At 46.6% G+C, this 20,901-nt stretch overlaps 1 protein-coding gene and 1 non-coding gene across 3 annotated transcripts; one reads left to right on the top strand and one right to left on the bottom strand.

The window, feature by feature from the left end:
* Positions 1 to 4,745: 4,745 nt before the first annotated feature.
* LOC114817865 (killer cell lectin-like receptor subfamily B member 1B allele B) lies at positions 4,746 to 19,096 on the bottom strand. Of its 2 annotated transcripts, XM_029082400.2 has the most exons (6): positions 18,928 to 19,096; positions 16,714 to 16,812; positions 14,684 to 14,791; positions 12,149 to 12,309; positions 6,666 to 6,778; positions 4,746 to 5,435 (listed from the first exon to the last, which is right to left on the bottom strand). In XM_029082400.2, exons 1-6 carry the CDS (start codon positions 18,998 to 19,000, stop codon positions 5,162 to 5,164), a joined length of 828 nt encoding a protein of 275 aa, XP_028938233.1. In that variant the 5' UTR covers positions 19,001 to 19,096; the 3' UTR covers positions 4,746 to 5,161. The 2 variants fall into 2 exon arrangements, with proteins under 2 accessions (XP_028938233.1, XP_028938234.1); XM_029082401.2 differs by lacking the exon at positions 16,714 to 16,812 and having other exon boundaries at positions 18,928 to 19,095.
* On the top strand, positions 13,159 to 13,296 carry LOC114818093. The gene has a single exon (XR_003765914.1). It is a non-coding gene; the product is annotated as a small nucleolar RNA SNORA7 (small nucleolar RNA).
* Positions 19,097 to 20,901: the final 1,805 nt, after the last annotated feature.

Consider the following 20,901-nt stretch of genomic DNA (forward strand, 5'->3'; position numbering starts at 1 on the left):
CTTCTCGTCATACAGTGATACAATTCTACTCATACTAATAAGGTTTTTTTCCAGCATCTTCAATAATCTCCTAAAGATATGCCCCCTATCAGAATCACTAACAAAGGGCAGATGGCCAGTAAGATATTTCTCCTAGGTCTTCTTTTTTTTAAAAAAGGTGCTTACTGTGTGCCAGGGACTGTTCTAAATGCTGGGGTAGATAGAAGGTAATCAAGTTGGACACGGTCCATGCCCCACATGGATCTCACAGTCTTAATCCCCATTATACAGTTGAGGTAACTGAGGCACAAAAGAGTAAAGCGACTTGGCCAAAGTCACACAACAGGTAAGTGGCAGAGCCGGGATGAGAACCCAGGTCCTTCTGACTCCCAGGTCTGTGCTCTATCCATTAGGCCCCACTGCTTTCCTGCAGGCCCGAGGTTACAAGCAAGGAAAAACCTTTCCCGGGGAGTCTACCGAATTTCCCTCAAGTCTCTTATGTCCTAGTGGCAGATCCATGATGGGAGTTGACACTTGAGCCTCCAGGTAGCCCAGGGCAATTCCTGGTTTCAAGACCCCATGTTCTTGGCCTTAGGAAGAATTATCCCCAGACTTCTGAGTTTGGAGTTAATTTTGGGCTGGGAGCATGCCCACTGGGAGAACTTCCCGCAAACATGCTCTAAGCCCTTCTTAAGGTTGTAATTCCCAGAATCCTTTTGTTTTCACACCTAGTGTCTCACCCATGAAGAGATGAAAAACAGCCCCACAGGTTTGTCCCATGACTTGTAAGATGTTAAGAAGGGCCTAGATCTTCATCTCTTAAATGCACTACAAGGGGCTGTTTCCAGCCCCCTCCCCCCTTATACAGTAAAAAAGGTGAGCTCTCGCTAGAAGGAATAATCCTTATTACTTCATGCCTTTCTTGAATTCGGTCTCACTCCTTTTGTTTAAACCCATTTCCTCTTTTTTTGCTCTCTCCGGAGGCAGAGCAGAAGTGGCCAGGGCCTTCCTCTTAGCCCTAAAACCATTAGCCAATGATGCTCAGCCTTCCCTTCTGCAGATTAAACAACTTCCAACACTACTAACATTTTCTTACACATTTTCCACTCCATCCCACTAGTGCCTGTATTGCTCTTCCCTTTACTTTCCCAGTTTCTGGCAAAATTACCCATTAGTCAGGACCCCAGGTGATCCGGTTGCTCCTTATGTGAATGGAGTTGAGCTTCTTGCCTTGGGAAACTGGTATGCGAACAGAGTAGAGTTTATTGCCTGGGTCCCCGCAGTACCCAGCAGTACCCCCTCTCTTGAGAAGCAGCGTGGCTCAGTGGAAAGAGCACGGGCTTTGGAGTCAGAGGTCATGAGTTCGAATCCCAGCTCTGCCACTTGTCAGCTGTGTGACTGTGGGCAAGTCACTTAACTTCTCTGTGCCTCAGTTACCTCATCTGTAAAATGGGGATTAAGATTGTGAACCCCACGTGGGAAATCCTGATTTCCCTGTGTCTACCCCAGCGCTTAGAACAGTGCTCGGCACATAGTAAGCGCTTAACAAATGCCAACATTATTACTGACAGTCCCAAACACCGAGAGACCCAGGATGCAGGATACAGGAACACCCCGCGTAGGAAACCCCAGCTCACAGACTCCAGTACGCCTCAGTAGTAAAGCCCTGGTGCCAAACCCAGTTGACCCCTGCAGGAAAAATGCACTGTCCAGCATAGCTCCCCTTATATCACCTGGGGTTCAAGAGAGCGCCCTCTAGAGGATAGATCAATGGGTCAATGTTGGGTACTTCTGTCTCTTCTCACGCCATTCATGGAGTGGGCTGGGTGGTTGAGGATTGGTTTTTTTTTGGAATAGTTAAGCACTCGAGGTTAAGGTTGGTTAAGGTTAGTTAAAGTTGAACAGTCAGGATTTAGTGATATCCTGAAACTGTGGGTTGAATGAGAGGGATGAGTCAAAGATAACACCAAGGCCAAGGTCTGTGAGACAAGAAGGAAGGTTTACTGTGTTGGGAGAGTCAGGCAGAGGACCCAGTTTGTGTGGAAAGATAAGGAACATTGTTTTGGACATGCATTCAAGTAAAGATATCTTGTAGGCAGGAGGAAATGTGAGACTGCAGAGAAGGAGAGAGATAAGAGCTGGAGATGAAGACTTGAGCATCATCTACATAGAGGTGGTAGTCGAAGCCATGGGAGCAAATGAGTTCTCCAAAGAACTGGGTGAAAATGAAGAATAGACGGGGACCCAGAACCAAACCTTGAGGGACCCCCACAGGTAGGGGGTGGGAAGTGGCACAGGAACCCACAAAAGAGACTGTGAATTTGCAAGCAGAGAGATAGGAGGGCAACCAAGACAGGGCAGTGACAGTGAAACCAAGTTTGGATAATGTTTCCAGGAGAAGGGGGTGATCTACAACATCGAAGACAGCTGAGAGGTTGAGGAGGATTAGGGTGGATTAGGGTGGATTAGGCCACTGGATTTGGCAAGAAGGAAATCATCTGTGACCTTTAGAGGGTGGTTTCTATGGAGTGAAGGGGACAGAAGCCAGAATGGAGGGGCTCAAGGAGAGAATTGGAGAAGAGCAACTTGAGGCAGCAGGTTTAGAAACTGCACTCAAGGAGTTTGGGGAGGAATGGTAGGATGAGGAATGGGGTGATAACTGGAGGGAGTTCTGGCATCAAGGGAGGTTACTATGTGCCAGGCACTATATTAAGTGCAGGGTATGATATGTCTTAATCCCCATTTTACAGATGAGGTAATTGAGGCACAGAGAAGTAAAGTGACTTGTCCAAGGTCGCAGAGCAGACAAGTGGTGGAGCCAGGATTTGAACCCATGACTTTCTGACTTCCAGGCCAGTGATCTATCCACTAGGTAATGCTGCTCCAAGGAGCTGTTTGTGGAGAAATGCTCTTCGTCTTCCAAAAGGGGGAAATAGTTCCCTTGTCTGTTCTGATATTTTTATATCTACAGAACTCTTTGGAACTTGGCACCTACCATGGGCCCAGTGGCCCTGAGATGCCTTCTCTGAGCTAAATCTGAGCACGAGCTGAATCTTTACTACAGGCCATAAAGTGCTACGCAAGGCAGATTCCTTCATCTTGTGATCAAGTACTGGAGGCCACTCTCCACTTTGGATCCAACTGATCCAACTGCATCTATGATTGATTGATTGACTGATATCTGGGGACCCCACACTGTCTCACCAAGTCCAGGTTGCCTTCAGAATGCTTGTTGGACCTTACAGGGGTCAGCAATTAGGAACAATGGTGGACTCTATTGCCAATGAAATGTTCCAGATCTCAGCCAAAGGGTCCAAGGGAAGGACTGGAGTTATTTCTCTCCATATGAGCAGGTAATTTTTGAATTGCCCATGGATTTCCATTGCAGTTGGCTTGAATGAGTGTTTACCAGTGCTCAAAAGGGCCTGCTCTTCACCAGAACAACAGACATTTGGGGTACCCCCGGTGGTCTCCAAAAGTACACAAGAAAGAGGAAGAACAGGTTTGGAACACCCACGTTACAGATGAGGAAACTGAGGCCAGGGAATTCATAAGTAATTTGCCCAAGATCTCACAGTAGGCAAGTGGCAAGAAGGGATTAGAATTCAGGTCCTCTGACTCTCCAGGCCTGTGCTCTTTTTACTGTGTCATGCTGCTTCACCAGGTTCCAGCATTTGCTCTGCTTGGGGCCTCTCGACATTTGGCTGGGTCCGTGGGTAGACTTCCTGGGACTTTGGGGGTTCTTCTGGTACAGTGGACATCATTGGCAACATCTGTTAGCCCAATCCCAGCCTCTGTGTCGAAGCCATAGTGAGCGTTAGCAAGAACTCGGCCTCTCTGTGCTTAAAGTCACCAAACACGCTCAAGGGCAGCAGAGGAGAAGGAGAAAGATTGTGTTTGGCTGTAGCTGCTGTTGCTGCCTTAGACTGGCTTAGTTTTCATTTGGCTGGAAAACTTTGAGTTTATTATCCAGACTGGGGCACTAATGTCATTATAGGAAAATTAATTGTTGTAATGAGAGAAAAAATGAATAGTAAAACTAGTGATAGTTCAAATGATGAAAAAGAAAATATGAAGTCCCACTGACTCAGTGAGGGATAAACCAATCAGAAAGAGGATTCCGGAGGAAGAGCCACGGGATTGGGGTGGCTGCTGGATAGTACCTTCCTGAAGCAGCATAATCCAGGCCCCAAGAAGCAGTGTCTGACCATCTGGAACCCTGAAGAATCCTCTAGCTGTTTGGGCCCTTATAGAGAAGCAGTGTGGTTCATTGGAAAGAGCACGGGCTTAGGAGTCAGAGGTCATGGGTTCTAATGCCAGCTCCACCGCATGTCAGCCGTGTGACTTTGGGGAAGTCACTTGACTTCTCGGTGCCTCAGTCACCTCATCCGTAAAATGGGGATTAAGACTGTGAGCCCCGCGTGGGACAATCTGATTATCCTGTCACTACCCCAGCGCTTAGAATAGTGCTCGGCACATAGCAAGCTCTTAACAAATATCAACATTATCATTATTATTATTATCTGAAAGTAAATGTGGTGTGGTAGTGACAGCACACAGTGACAGAGTTTGGGGTTCTGGTGGCAGAGTCATGAAGATCGCCCTTATCCTGCAAAGGGAAAAAATAAAGTGTTTCTCAATGCTGGATTTGCCTGGACATTGCTACTGGACTTAGGACTCCTCCTGTATGACAGCAGAACTGGGGAAACCCCAAACTGTCACACAAGAACTTGCTAAACACCACAAATACACACACATACACATGCTGTTGGAGAAGTCCTGGGAGGCTGGAATGTATATATTTTTCATGGCATTTGCTAAGTGCTCATCCAACACTGTACTAAACTCTAGGGTAAGTACAACGTATTCCGGTTGGACATAGTCCTTGTTCCCACAAGGGACTCACAGTCTGCATCCCCATTTTACAGAATAGGTAACCGAGACCCAGAGAACTCAAGAGATTTTCCCAAGGTTACACAGAAGACAAGTGGTGGAGGTGGGATTAGGGACCCCATGCTCTCTCCACTAGGCCATGCTGCTTCTTTCTTGCTGTTGATTGAGATCTCTCCTGCCGTCTCCTTAGTCACCACCCAGCTCATACAGAATGAAAAGGTCAAATCCAAAGGACATTCCCCACCCCTTTCCCAGAGTCCCAGGGCATGCTGAGGTTCAGGGGTCCACATTACTGCTGGCAGAGCCAGAAATTTGCATTGTCACAACTGTCAAGACCAATTTTACCCCGTGAGAGCACAGGACACTGGTTCTTTTTATCTGAGGGTTTGTGCTTTTCATGATATTTATTTGCCTCCTTCTTCTTCCTTTCATTTTTGGGATTTTCCTGGGCACGTTTGTTTCCCTTGAGCTTCTTGTTCTGTTGATCTCTGTGGGGGTCCATTTCACATTGTTTATTTTCCTGCCCCTCATTCTTTTCATTTGTCGGGTTGTTATCCTTGAACCTGTACACAGAAGCAGACATGCTCTATCAGCATTTACAGTGACCTTAAAACAGCATGGGCTACAGCCATTCATTCATTCATTCCATTTATTCAATCGTATTTACTGAGCGCTTACTGTGTGCAGAGGACTGTACTAAACACTTGGAATGTACAATGTGGCAACATACAGAGACAATCCCTGCCCAACATAGGGCTCACAGTCTAAAAGGGGAGACAGACAGCAGAACAAAACAAGCCATGAAAATAACAAATGAAAAAAGTGAAATCAGGCGGCAAGTACAAACCCAGTTCAGCGTAAGGAGCCATCTCTGCTTTAGTCTCCCTTTGGGTTGGTTTCCCTGGAGTGAGTGACTGTAGGAACGTGTGAGGATTTGGTCCTGGCAGATCCTTTTCTAGAGTTAGCCCAGAATTCCAGGGAGCAGGAGAAGGTGGGAGGAAGGGGGAGTGGAACTGAAGGGGGAGGGACATGATTTTGCCAGTCTCCTAGCAAGAGGGAATCCTGGTCCTCCCCACCACACTTTAACCCTACATGCCATTCTCCTTTTTTCTCCTCTAATCCTGTGGATGTGAGTGAGAAGAGGGGAGCGGTACATCTTATTCGTCCTGGAATTAGACCAAAATGTTCCTCCAGGAACCTCCTCCTCATCTACTGCTTAATAACTTCCTCAAATACCACAGTGACCAAACCTTTGAGCTGACAATAATTATTATTACAGTGCTCTAGGTGTCCAGAGTGCCCAGGAAGGCTTTCGGTCCCTCTGAGTGCAGAGAGTCAGGATGGGAAGAGCCGCAGACAGCTGTGCTACTGCTCCGGCGAAGGTCCGGTTAGGCCGAGCAAATCACAGGAGACAGGGTTGAGCGTTAGGTGGGACTAAGGAGGTAGAAGTGGTCTCTTCTGGAGAGCTGAGGTTGAGGAAATGAGTTTTGGGATTGGAGACCCCAAGGGGATGGTTTGGCTAGCTGGCTGGGCCGACCAAAGGAGATGGTGCTGGGCCCACCAAAGGAGATGGTGCTGTGCCTTTAGGCTACGACTGTGGGAGGAAATGTGACAGGGACACTAATCCTATCCCTGATGATGTCTGGAGGGAGGCAGAATCCCAGGGTCCTCCTTGGGTGAACCAGGCCCCGATGGGCAGGGAAGGATGGAGGGAAACCACCACCTGGAGCCCGTGGTAACTGAAAGTCATTCCTGACTCCGCAATCAGAGGTCAAACTCCACGAAATACTCACAGACTCCAGTTGAGGACAGAGTCGTTTGACCAGGTCCAGTTGCCTTCAGCGTTTTGAATAGGCAGCCTGATCCAATATTTGCATGACTGTGGTATCTTTGACCAGATGAAGCCCTGGAGAGGAGACAGCAGAGGGTGAGTGGAACCCTGATACCTTGGCATTTTCTCCCTCTGCACAAAAGGGGTCCCTGAATCTGCTGCCCCCACCTCTACGGGAACATCTCTGGACCCAAGAGAGAATGACCAACTCCTCCATCCCACATCCCAATTCACCCCAACACTCCAGCTCCACCCATCAAAGCACAGCAGATTTACACCTCAATTGTCAGTGGGGAAATGGCAGCCTCACAGGTTGTGGAGGATCCTAGAGTGAATTGCAATAATTAGGAAATGGGGGCACAAGAAAACAGATTCTTTCATTCATTCATTCATTCATTCAATCATATTTATTGAGCCCTTACTTTTTGCAGAGCACTGTGCTAAGCGCTTGTAAAATATAATTTGGCAAGAAATAGAGACAATCCCTACCCAACAATGGGCTCAGAGTCTAGAAGGGGAGAGACAGACCACAAAACAAAATAAAATAAGTAGACAGGGGAACAGCATCTCTAAGTGGAGGGATGGCGCCAAGCCGGGAACCTGAGCTGGAGCTCACATATCATGGTCTGAAATTCTCTCTAGAAAATTCTGGACGTTCCACATCCAAGGGTAAACAAACAATCAGGGGCTAGTGAGAGAATTGGTTTTTCTGGGTTCTCTCCTCAGGAAACTATTTCTTCCCTGAGGCACAGACTCACCCAGCATCAGCTTGAAGCAGTCAGGCAGTGATGAATTTCTAATACAGATTCCCAACATGGATGAGCTCTAGTCCTGAACTGTTACAGAGAGCACAGGAGAAGTACAGTTGGCCCCAAACTCCCAGACACTTGACTCTCATCTCTCCATCCACCCAAATTAGGGAAGCTGGAACAAACCTGTGGACATCCCTGTATTTTCCATGTGTGTGTGTTTGTGTGTGTGTGTTAGAATAGGTATGAGTAAGAACATATAAGTGCTTGCTGTGAGCAGAGCCTATAATTAGGGCTCAGAGGGAACACACAGGTGGGAATCATTAATACTGATGCGACTGGTAATACTAACAGTAATAATGATTATGGTAGTAGTTAAGTGCTTACTAAGTCCTAAGCACTGTTCTAAGCTCTGGGGACAATACAAGTTGATCAGGTTGGACACAATCCCCGTCCAACCTGAGGCTCACATTCAGGTAGGAAGGTGAACAGGAATTGGTTTCCACTTTGCATAAGAGGAAATTGAGGCACAGAGAAATTAAGTGACTTGTCCAAGGTCAGACAACGGATAAGTGTCAGAGCCAGGATTAGAACCCAGGTCCTCTGACTCCCGAGTCCTCCATCTCCCAGGGCCCATGCTCCTTCTACTAAATCAGGCTGTTTCCTCCAGGCAAAGCCCCTTTTCCTGTTGACAAAACTATCCTTTTAGTTTAACGGGGACATTACTAATAGGTGATCACAGCTTCAACCTGCCCCGACTCGCCTCATCCTTGTGGGTCTCCACCCTCCAGTATCAGGGTGAGGATCAGTGCCAATCTCCTTTTACACTCCCGTGGAGAACTCATTCACTACATGCCTTCAATGACCATCTCTGTGCAGATGATTCTCAAACCAGCATCTCCAGCCCCGACTTCTCTCATTCTCGGCTCAGACACATATTTCCTCCTGCCTTCAGAACCTCTCTACTTGGATGTCCCGCTGACTCCTCAAACTTGTGTCTAAAAAGTTGTGTCAAACAAAACTCCTTATCTTCCCTCCCAAACCCTTTCATCCCCATGACTTTCCCATCAGTGTAGATAGCACCACCATCCACTCTGTCTCACAAGCCTGAAACTGTGATGTTATACTCTACTCCTCTCTCTCATTCACCCCATGTATTCAATCTGTCAGCCTTCTCTCTGACCTCCCTTCCTCCTCTCTCGCCCCGCTCCAGTCTATTCTTGACTCCGCTGCCCGGCTCATCTTCCTGCAGAAACGATCTGGGCATGTCACTCCCCTTCTTAAACAATTCCAGTGGTTGCCTATCAACCTCCGCTCCAAACAAAAACTCCTCACTCTAGGCTTCGAGGCTCTCCATCACCTTGCCCCTTTCTACCTCTCCTCCCTTCTCTCTTTCTACCACCCAGCCCGCACGCTCCGCTCCTCTGCCACCCACCTCCTCACCGTCCCTCGGTCTCGCCTATCCCGCCGTCGACCCCTGGGTCACGTCCTCCGCGGTCCCGGAACGCCCTCCCTCCTCACCTCTGCCAAACTGATTCTCTTTCCCTCTTCAAAACCCTACTTAAAACTCACCTCCTCCAAGAGGCCTTCCCAGACTGAGCTCCTCTTCTCCCTCTACTCCCTCTGCCATCCCCCCTTTACCTCTCCGCAGCTTAACCCTCTTTTTCCCCTTTTCCCTCTGCTCCTCCACCTCTCCCTTCCCATCCCCACAGCACTGTACTCGTCCGCTCGACTGTATATATTTTCGTTACCCTATTTATTTTGTTAATGAATTGTACATCGCCTTGATTCTATTTAGTTGCCATTGTTTTTACGAGATGTTCTTCCCCTTGACTCTATTTATTGCCATTGTTCTTGTCTGTCCGTCTCCCCCGATTAGACTGTCAGCCCGTCAAACGGCAGGGACTGTCTCTATCTGTTGCCGACTTGTTCATCCCAAGCGCTTAGTACAGTGCTCTGCACATAGTAAGCGCTCAATAAATACTATTGAATGAATGAATGAATCTGTCACCGAATCCTGTTGGTTCAAACTTCGCAACATCCCTAAAATCTGCCCACTGCTCTCCATTCAGACTGCTCCCCCATTAATCCAAGTCCTTAACCTATCCCACCTTGACTACTACCTCAGCATCCTGGCTGACCTCCCTGCTCCTGTCCTCTCCCCACTCCAGTCCATACTTCATTCTGCTGCCTGGATTATTTTTCTACCAAATCATTCAGTCCATGTTTTCCCATTCCTCAAGAACCTCGAGCGGTTGCCCACCTACCTCTGCGTCAAACAGAAACTCCTTATCATAGACACAGTTCACTCGATCACCTTTCCCCTTCCTTCCTTACCTCATTGCTTTCCTACTGCAACCCAGCCCACACACTTCACAAGGTTCAAACTGTACCTTTATCTCATCTCTCTCAATCACATTTATTGAGCACTTACTGTGTGCAGAGCACTGTACTAAGCACTTGGGAGAATACCATAGACATACTCCCTGCCCCCAGTGAGCACTGAATCCTCATCCATGTTCTTCTCCTCGACTGAAACTCCCCCCCTCTTGAAATCTGACAAGACTACCACTCTCCCCAGCTTCAAGGCTTCATTTAAAGCACATCTCCTCCCAAAGACCTTCCTCAACTAAATCCCCATTTCCTCTTCTTCCACTTCCTATTGTGGCACCTTCACACTGGATCTCACCCATTATTCACCCCTCCCTCAGCCCCATAGCATTTAAATATATATGTGTAATTTATTTATTTTTATTGTGTCAGTCTCCCCTGCTAGACTGAAAAATTACTGTGGGCAGGGAATGTGTCTACAAACTCTACTATATTGTATTCTCCCAAGTGTTTATTACAGTCCTCTGCACAGAGTAAGTGCTCAGTAAAATTGATTGATTGATTGCTCAGTGATCTCTCTAACTTAACTATTCTCTTTTCCTACTATGCTCCATCTCACTCTCTCCATTCTTCTCAAGTTAGCTTACTCTTTGTGCGCCACATTGTCTATTCTCCCGCCTGTGATGCCTTGCTGACAGGTTTCCTCTTGCTTGGAGCTTCCTCCCTCTTGAAACCCATCAGTCCTCAGCTCTCTCTACCTTCAAAGACTTTCTGAAAGCACACCTCCTCCAGGAGGCTTCCCTCAATTCATTTTCCTTATCCCCTAATCATCTTATCTTCTCAACTATCATCTCAGCACTTTTTTACCACCTCACAATTTATGCGTTCACACCCCTCCGTAGTACTTTTGCACATATCCGTTTAAATATTCTACACTTTGACCACTTCTTTTAATTTGTAAATTTTTTGTGTGTGTGTTGAGTCTCCAATTAGATAATAATCTCCTAGAAGGGCAGCATCTTTATTCATTCATTCATTCATTCATTCATTCATTCATTCATTCATTCATTCATATTTAATGAATACTGTGTGCAGAGCACTGTACTAAGTGATTGGAAACTACAATTCAGCAAGAAATGAAGACAATCCCTACTCAGCAGACTCACAGTCTAAGATGGGGTAGACAGACAACAAAACAAAACAAAGCAAGTGGATAGGCATCCACTTGAGAATCAGCATGGTCTAATGGAAAGAACATGTTCCTAGGAATTAAGGGGCCTGGGTTCTAATCCAAGCTGGGCAACCTGCCTGCAGTGGGACCTTGAGCAAGACGCTTAACTTCTCTGTGCCTCAATTTCCTCATCTGGAAAATGGAGATTAATTGCCTGTCCTCCCTCATCTTCATCATCAGTGGTATTTATTGAATGTTTACTAAGTGCAAAGCACTGTTCTAAGTGCTTGGGAGAGTACAGTCTGACGGAATTGGCAGATATGTTCCCTTTCCATGATGAGCTTATGTCCACAATGTCCATGTCCCCCTGAGTCATGGCCTGTGTCCTACCTAATTGTCACATGTATACCTCAGCACTTAATATAGTGCGTGGAACATATTATGTGCTTAAATACTATTATAAAAACAGTTATTATCGTTATTTTTATTGCTGTGGTGTGGCGACTTCTCCTCTTTGTAATCGACAGCATATCTCTTTAGTGCTTTGAATTACTTCCAGAGATTCATTACTCTTCGTGACAGCCTCAGTGATTGGCTATCATGTGCTCTCCTGAAAGACATCTCAACCTCTGGGTAATATATGATGATGATGATGGTGTTTAAGCACTTACTATGTGCCAAGCACTGTTCTAAGCGCTGGGGTAGATACAGGGTAGTCCCCTGTGGGGCTCACAATTTTAATCCCCATTCTACAGATGAAGTAACTGAGAGGTTAAGTGACTTGCCCAAAGTCATACAGCTGACAAGTGGCAGAGCAGGGATTAGAACCCATGTCCTCTGATTCCCAAGCCTATGTCGCATAGTGTAAATGAATAGAATTATAGATATATACATGTCATTAATAAAATAAATAGAATAACAAATATGTACATATATACACAAGTGAGGTTGGGCGGGGAGGGAGGTAGAGCAGAGGGAGGGAGTCAGGGCGATGAGGAGGGAAGGAGGAGCAGAGTGAAAGGGGGGCTCAGTCTGGGAAGGCCTCCTGGAAGAGGTGCTCCTTCTTTGGCTCTACGTATTCTCCTGATCTCTTAGCACAGAGAAGGCGTCAAAAAGAGCAATTGTTCACTGTCCGGAAAAAAAGTAGGTGCTCAAAAAAGCTATTGATTGGTCGATTGAAATTTCAATCCTCACCAGTTCACACATATCCCGAATCACAGTCAGATTTGACTTCCTTCCCTCACAGTCGGCGTCACTGTCATTCCAGGTTCTGATTCTACTCCCGTTGGAAAACCAATAGCATTTCCCTTGGTGCAGCTGCCAGTCTTCTGGGCATGTTCGTAGAGTGGGTACCACTGGGAAGAGAAAGAAGATGAGCAGTTCTCAGGTCTCTAAAACCAGAACCATCCCGGCTCTGCCACATGTCTGCTGTGTGAACTTGGGGACAAGTCACTTCACTTCTCTGGGCCTCAGTTACCTCATCTGTAAAATGGGGATTAAGAGTGGGAACCCCATGAAGGACAGGGACTGGGTCCAACCTGACTAATTTGAATCTACCACAGCACTTAGAACAGTGTTTGGCACATAGTAAGCACTTAACAAGTACCATAATTATTATCAGTATAATTATTATCTTCTCTGGATCCTGGGGCGAATGTCACAGTTACTGAGGCACAGAGAAGTGAAGTGACTTGTCCAAAGTCACATGGCAGACAAGTATCTGAGCCTGGATTAGAACCCTGGTCCTCGGGCTCCCAGGCCATTGCTCTTTCGACAAGGCAATACTGCTTCCCGCATAATAGCATAGTTTATAGTAAAGTATAATATAATTGTATTAAGAAGTAGTAGTCAGAAGAAAGGAAGAAGCAAGTAGTAAGAAGCAGCATGGCCTTGTGGTTAGAGCACAGGCTTGGGAGTCAGAAGGTCATGGGTTCTAATTTTGGCTCTGTCGCTTGCCAGCTGTGTGACCTTGGGCCAGTCACTTCATTTTTCTGGGCCTCTGTTACCTCATCTGTAAAAGGGGGATCGAGACTGGGAGGTCCATGTGGGATAGGCCCAGAGAAATGAAGTGACTTGTCCAATCGGTGTCAGAGCCGGCTTAGAACCCAGGTCCTCTGATGCCCAGGCCCATGCTCTTTCCACAAGGCCAAACTGCTTCCTGCACAGTAAAATGGTACTTAGTAGAATATAATATGGTACTAATTCCCCCCTCATGGTAGCACCTGGAGAGTTTCCAGGACTCTACCAGTCTCCACTATGGGAGGGAGAGTCACGTAGAGGCTTACCCATTCCATTCCTAGCTTAGGCAGAGGCTAGTGAGTGGAAGGCAATCTGCTACAAGTCAAAACTCATCTGTGTTGGGAAGCAGCGGCATGGGAGAGAGTCATGGGCGGAGACTCGAGTTTACTGCGCGGAAGGAGGTAGTGGTAAACCTCTTGCGTATTTTTACCGAGAAAGCTAGGGATACGTTGCCAGTACGACTGCAGATGGAGGTGGGGGGTTCTGGGAGAGATGTGTCCATGGCGTCGCTAGGAGTTGGAGACGACTCGACAGCGTAAGAAAAGACTATGCTAACTAGTAGTAGTAGTGCTGTATTATTATTATTATTATTGTTAGTGATAGTATATTAGGAGTAGTAGTTGGAGAATAGTATACTCTCATAGACTGATACTGGAAGGAGCTGGGTGTGTTTTTCCCCTTCCAACTGGGGGAAATAGTTCTCGTGTTTGATCTGATTATTTTGCATCTATTCCAGCTCTCAGAACAGAGCTTGGCACGTAGCAAACGCTTAATAAATGTCATCATTAGAAATAGAAACCAGAAAGAGTGTCAGCGATTAACCACGGCCACCCAACTAGTGCTGGGCCAAGCAGGTGTCTGAAACTAAGACTCTGCCAGCCCTTACAATGTATTTCAGTTGCTGGTGTTTATTGAGGTCCTACGGTGTGCAGAGCACTGTACTAAATGTTTAGGAGAATTTACAGTTAGTGAACCTGTCAGGGGGCTGAGAAGGGTGATTGTGTGAACCAACTAGAGGGTTTGAGAATAAATTATTTCATGGATCGGTTGACTTGCTTTTCAGGTCAAGAGCAGTTATATTGTCAAATGCCTCGAGATTACACTGGGATCCAGTATACATGTGAGATATGTCACTTTGAAGTGGGGAGTCCTTGGAAGATCAAGTGATCCATCCCCCTGCCTCCAAACAGAACTATCCCTAAAGCACCCAAGCAATCAACAGATGACATTTCTTGAGCACATACAGTATGTAGAGCACTGTACTAAACACTTGAGAGTGTATGATGCACCAGAGCTGGTAGACACATTCCCTGCCCACAGCAAGCTTACACCTAAGCTTCATGAGAAGCAGCGTGGCTCAGTGGAAAGAGCACGCGCTTTGGAGTCAGAGGTCATGAGTTCGAATCCCAGCTCCGCCACTTGTCAGCTGTGTGACTGTGGGCAAGTCACTTAACTCCTCTGTGCCTCAGTTACCTCATCTATAAAATGGGGATTAAGACTGTGAGCCCCACGTGGGACAACCTGATTCCCTTGTGTTTACCCCAGCGCTTAGAACAGTGCTCGGCACATAGTAAGCGCTTAACAAATACCAACATTATTATTATTATTACCTAAGGCAGTTACTCCGTCATTTTATTGTTAAAGTTACTGAAGGAAAGATAATTCCCTTGCCCTTGGAGAACCCTCCAGTCTGAAGCAGATTAAAGTCACCTGTTGAGGGATCGTTTCCATCTGGACTTGTTCCTGGGCAACTGCTACTTTCAGCTGCATTTCCTGCGCCAAACTGCAGGCATTCCAGTGAGTTCATCTGTTTTAAAACTAGCAAAGGAAGAGAGAGATATGGCAGAGGTCAATCCCAAGCCTGAAACTTTGCCCTCCCTGTAGCTCTGAAGAGACTCTGAACGGAAACGTCTTTCAAATTGAGTAAGTCATTCGAAGGAAAACCAAAACTGTGGTTTCTCACAATGGCAGATGTTCCTAAGGGCTGATGGGGAATAGGCAATTTAACTCTTGGAGTTTTCCTAAGGACAAAGAATTGTACCAGTAGAGGAGGGAAGAAGACGTTCTCTGAGTCCTCTTTGAAAACTAGAAATTTGAATGTTAAAAGAGGAAAATATTGAGGCCTGAAAGCTCTTGTCTCATGGTCTTCTCCGGTTGGGCCCCGGTCCTGGGTCCAGGACTCAGTGTCAGTGAGGGGGGTGGACGGTGAGCCCACCCTGGGGTGACCAGGCCTGATGAGAGCCGGGCAACTGGAGCCGGGGTAGTCCTGGAGTCACCGGATATGGGGTCTGCAACTGGTGGTCACATGTCACCCGAGTCCTGCCTCTAGCCTGGAACAACTTCTCTCTTCACATAGGAAAACAATCACTTTCGCGACCTTACGATCCTTGTTAAAATAATAATAATAATAATAATAATGTTGGTATTTGTTAAGCGCTTACTATGTGCAGAGCACTGTTCTAAGCGCTGGGGTAGACATGGGGGAATCAGATTGTCCCACGTGGAGCTCACAGTCTTAATCCCATTTGACAGATGAGGTAACTGAGGCACAGAGAAGTGAAGTGACTTGCCCACAGTCACACAGCTGACAAGTGGCAGAGCTGGGAATCGAACCCATGACCTCTGACTCCAAAGCCCATGCTCTTTCCACTGAGCCATGCTGCTTATCTCCTCCAGCTACATACATCTGTACAACAAAATACATCTCCTCCAACTAAGCCCTCATTTCCTTTCTCCCAATCACTCCTGTATTACCTTGCAATTGGATTACGTACCCTTTATTGACTCCCCCTTGGCCCCACAGCCTTAATGTACATAGCTGTAATTGTTTTTTAACTTATGTTTATGTCTGTTTCCCAATCTGGGCTGTAAACTACCTGTGGGAGAGAAGGTGTCCGGAGACTCCGTTAGGTTGTACTCTCCCAATCACTTAATACAGTGCTCTGCACACAGTAAGCACTCAATAAATACAATTAATTGGTTGATTTACTGGGGTGGGGGTGTGCATGTCTCAGTGAAGTCCTGAGGCAGCTGCTGATCCAAGCCTGCACTGCACATGAACAACCTCAAGAGCCCTGGCCTGGGGCCGCTGATTCAACTGAAATTGCTCAGCACACCTAAGGGGATGGTCAGGACAACCTTCCCCCAACCCAACTGCACACTTCAGTTTGCACTCTGCCTGACCTCTGGTCAGTAAAACTGCACCTTCTGACCGAGAGAGGGAGGGCACTCATTCTTTCAGTAGAAAGAAGAAGCTATCCTTCCCTTGGTCATTAACATAAAAATTGTACAGTGCTTGGCACATAATAAGCACTTAACAAATACCATTATTATTATTTTATTTTTAGTATTTCTAGTTCTCAATTCTCTTGTTCAAGGGCTCTGATTTGAGTGTCAAATCCCATCATTTTAGAGCTCAGTAAATAGTAAGAGAAGGTGAAATGTAATTCCAGAGGAGGATTTGGCAATAGTACTCGGTTGTAAACTCGCCACAAGCAGGGCCTGCATCTTCTACTATTATCACGTGCTCCCAAGTGCTTAGTATGGTGCTCTGGATTCAAGTGTTTCAAAAATGGAGATGATATTGTTGGTCGTTTAGGCAATGGAACTTGCAAATATGTACCCGTGACTGAACAGAGTGAAATTTCTTCATTCATTCAATTGTATTTATTGTGCATTTACTGTGTGCAGAGCACTGTACTGAGCACTTGGAAAGTACAATTTGTAGTGAAATAACTTACCCAAAGAACACAGCGTTAGCACTGCCAGAAGGAGGAGAATGTTCACCGCACATTCCAGTTTCAGAGTAACCTCATGCCAATGGGGATATTGATGAGAATCTATACAGTGAGAATGTTTTATTGAAAAACTGTTCACTTAAAAGGTGACCCTTCATCATATTTTATGTCTGTCTAGTTTTCATCAGGTCTGTCACCTGTCCGGTGTGAACTTGGCACTGATCAATCAATCAATCAATCAGTGGTATTTTTGAACACTTACTATGTACTAAACACTCTAGGAACTTCTTGGGAGAGTAAATTATGACAGAGTTGGTAGACATGTTCCCTGCCCAGAATGAGCTTACAGTCTAGAGGGGAAGAGAGGCATTCAAATAAATTAAGAATGTATGCCAAAGAATGTAGGGCTGAGGGTGGATAACAACTATATAAAGGGTACAAATCCAAATCGTGGGTGACCCCGAAGGGAGAGGGAATAGGGAAAATGAGGGCATAGTTGGGGGAAGGGCTCTTGGAGAAGATGTGATTTTAAGGAGGCTCTGAAGGTGGGGAGAGTGGTGGTATGCAGGAAATGAAGGGGAATAAGCTCCTTGTGTGCAGGGAATAGGTCTACCCACTCTGTTGTACTGTACACTCTGTTGTACTGTACCCTCTGTTGTAGAGAAGCAGCATGGCTTAGTGGGAAGAGCCTGGGCTTGGGAGTCAGAGGTCATGAGTTTGAATCCCAGCTCTGCCACTTGTCAGCTTTGTGACTGTGGGCAAGTCACTTAACTTCTCTGTGCCTCAGTTACCTCATCTGTAAAATGGGGATTAACTGTGAGCCTCATGTGAGATAACCTGATGACCCTGTATCCACCCCAGCGCTTAGAACAGTGCTCGGCACATAGTAAATGCTTAACAAATACCAACATTATTATTATTATTCTTAGCCTCCTAAACACTTAGTATAGTTCAGTGTTCTGAACACAGTCAGTGCTCAATAAATGCCATTGATTGAGTGAGGGAGTTCCAGGCCAGAGGGAGGATGTGGGCAAGGGATGGGTGGCATGATAGATGATTTCAAAGTACAATGAATAGGTTGGCATTAGAAGAACAAAGTCTTAAGTCTGACGTATTTATTTTGGGGCACCAAATAGTCAGAGCTTTTCCTACTCCAGGAAGATGGCCGAGTCCACACTCAGTTTCCTCAGTTCCCTCTCGGGCCGGGAACGGAGGTGACAGAGTGGCCGCCAGCTCTCTGCGGATCTTGTTCAGGACCGCTGGGTCCCTTGTAACTGTGCTCACGACTGCAGCTTCGGCTCCAGAGATCCTGTGGTGGTGACAGCAGGAAGAGCCGCTTCTGTCCTCAAGGCTATGGTTGCTGTTGCTCAAGGTCATACAAGGGGCTCACAGAGTTCCCCTTCTTCTGTCCTCAAGGCTATGGTTGCTGTTGCTCAAGGTCATACAAGGGGCCCTCACAGTTTCCCTTCCTCAGGAAGCCCAGAAACAAACCTTCAGCTGACTGGCTAGAGCACGGGCCTGGGAGTCAGAAGGACTTGGGTTCTAATCCCAGGTCCACCACTTTTCTGCCGTGTGACCTGGTTCAAATCCTTCATTCAGTTCATTCAATCGTATTTATTGAGCTCTTGGAAAGTACAATTCACCTAACTCCACTGCGCCTCCGTTACCTCATCTGTAAAATGGGGATTTTAGACTGTGAGCCCCGTGTGGGGTATGGACTGTGTCCAACCTGACAGTGCTGTATCTGCTTAGAACAGTGCCTAGCATATATTAATGCTTAACAAAACCATAAGAAAAAACAGGGAAAAAACAAACAGCCTGGAGAGAAGTTGCTGCTTCAGGAGCAGTGATGACCATATAGCTCCTCCAGGGCACAGGTTTACCTCTGTCTTGGAGTAACAACCCCAAAGAAACAGCACGTCTGAACTATGTCTCGAATTTTGACTACTCGACACACACACGTGTGCGCGCACACACACATTCTCTCCCCCACCCCGCCCTGGCTGTTCAGCCTTAAATGTTATCCTTAAATTTAGCATTCACAGACTGAACTGAGTTCTAAGCTAGTCCCATTTTACAGTCCGGAGACAGATAGAAGAGATCACCCTCATTCCCTTACCCTTCCCTCTCTCTCTGGGTATCCCCAGGAGATCAGGGCTGGAGCATGACAGCAGGAAGCTGGGATGCCCTGAGCAAAATAGGAAAGACCAATGTTACCTGGAGGCGGAGGGGAAGGCTTCCCTTGTTTGGACCGGAGTTTCAGTGTCGTGTAGCCTTCTTCATCCTGCATCCTCCTGCCCTTGTGGCAGGGTGAGTTTGCCAGCCCTGGGTAACAGAGATGGAGAGAAATTGTCTCCCTGGCCAAGACCTTCAGCCACCCGGAGGACTCTGACTGTTACCTCCTTTGAAGTCCTGCACGTTGAGTCCACAGAGAAGGAACAGAAAATAGAAGCCTTGCTGAGAGCTTTGCAAAATCCACTCAAGTCCAACTTCAGCAACACTTCCCGTTGCGGTTGTTTTTCATAGCTGGGCCATGTTTTGCCCGATTCCCTGAGTGTGTTGGCTCTTATACAATATGAAGTTCTCAGTAGGGAAGGTTTACTTCCTTTGGATTAATATGTTTAGGGAATTTTTGCATTCTGCTGCTACTACTGGAGACCAAATGCTGTCTGTAAAGAACAAATGGTCTGACCCATTGGCCAAGGTCTTTGATTTCACAAAAGGTGAGCAAAGGTGGAAAATCCTTCCAGTTTGTGAAATGTGGATGAGAGAATCATTATTGTTACTATTATTATTATTATTGTTAATGTCATTATCATTATCAGTATAGTATTTGTTAAGCATTTACTATGTGTCAAGCACTGTTCTAAGCACTGGGGTAGGTAAAAGTCAATCAGGTCAGACACATTTGGGGTTCACAGGCTAGGTTGGAGGGAGAACAGGTATTGAATCCTCATTTTACATTTGAGAAAATGAGGCACAGAGAAGTTAAGTGATTTGCTCAAGGTCACACTGCAAGCAAATGGCAGAGGTGGGATTAGAACCCAGGTCTTCTGACCACCAGGCCTCTTTCCACTAGGCTTTGCTTCTTCTTGTCATACAGTGATACAATTCTACTCATACTAATAAAGTCTTTTTCCAGCATTTTCAATAATCTCATAAAGATATGCCCCCTATCAGAATCACTGACAAAGGGCAGATGGCCAGTAAGATATTTCTCCTAGGTCTTCCTTTAACAAAAAATAAGTCCTTACTGTGTGCCAGGCACTGTTCTAAATGCTGGGGTAGATAGAAGGTAATCAAGTTGGACACAGTCCATGCCCCACATGGATCTCACAGTCTTAATCCTCATTTTACAGTCGAGGTAACTGAGGCACAGAAGAGTAAAGCGACTTGACCAAAGACACACAACAGGTAATTGGCAGAGCCGGGATGAGAACCCAAGCCTTTCTGACTCCCAGGTCTGTGCTGTATTCATTAGGCCCCACTGCTTTCCTGCAGGCCCGATGTTAAAAGCAAGGGAAAACCTTTCCCGGGGAGTCTACCGAATTTCCCTCAAGTCTCTTGTGTCTTAGTGGCAGATCCATGATGGGAGTTGCCACTTGAGCCTCCAGGTAGCCCAGGGTAATTCCTGGTTTCAAGACCCCATGTTCTTGGCTTTAGGAAGAATCATCTCCAGACTTTTGAGTTTGGAGTTAATTCTGGGCTGGGAGCATGCCCACTGGGAGAACTTCCTGCAAACATGCTCTAAGCCCTTCTTAATGTTGTAATTCCCAGAATCCTTTTGTTTTCACACCTAGTGTCTCACCCATGAAGAGATGAAAAACAGCCCCACAGGTTTGTCCCATGACTTGTAAAATGTTAAGAAGGGCCTAGATCTTCATCTCTTAAATGCAGTACAAGGGGCTGTTTCCAGCCCCCTCCACTCCTATACAGTAAAAAAGGTGAGGTCTCGCTAGAAGCAATAATCCTTACTGGAGCCATTGCCACGTGGGCTCGGGATCTCTGCTCCCCTGGGGGTGAGTTTTAGACTGCCGGTCCCCCTCTTCCCAACCGAATTGGCCACCACATGGACTCGGGAGCTCTCCTCCCAGGCGGCGGTTCCTTGGACTGCCTGCCCCCCATTTCCAGGCTAGCTCTTTAGCAGCCTTCTGGCCACCGACCGCTGACCTCAGCTGCTTTTTGGCCACC

This window comes from Ornithorhynchus anatinus, chromosome 17, assembly GCF_004115215.2.
Source record: "Ornithorhynchus anatinus isolate Pmale09 chromosome 17, mOrnAna1.pri.v4, whole genome shotgun sequence".
In the NCBI taxonomy this organism is placed as follows: Eukaryota; Metazoa; Chordata; class Mammalia; order Monotremata; family Ornithorhynchidae; genus Ornithorhynchus; species Ornithorhynchus anatinus.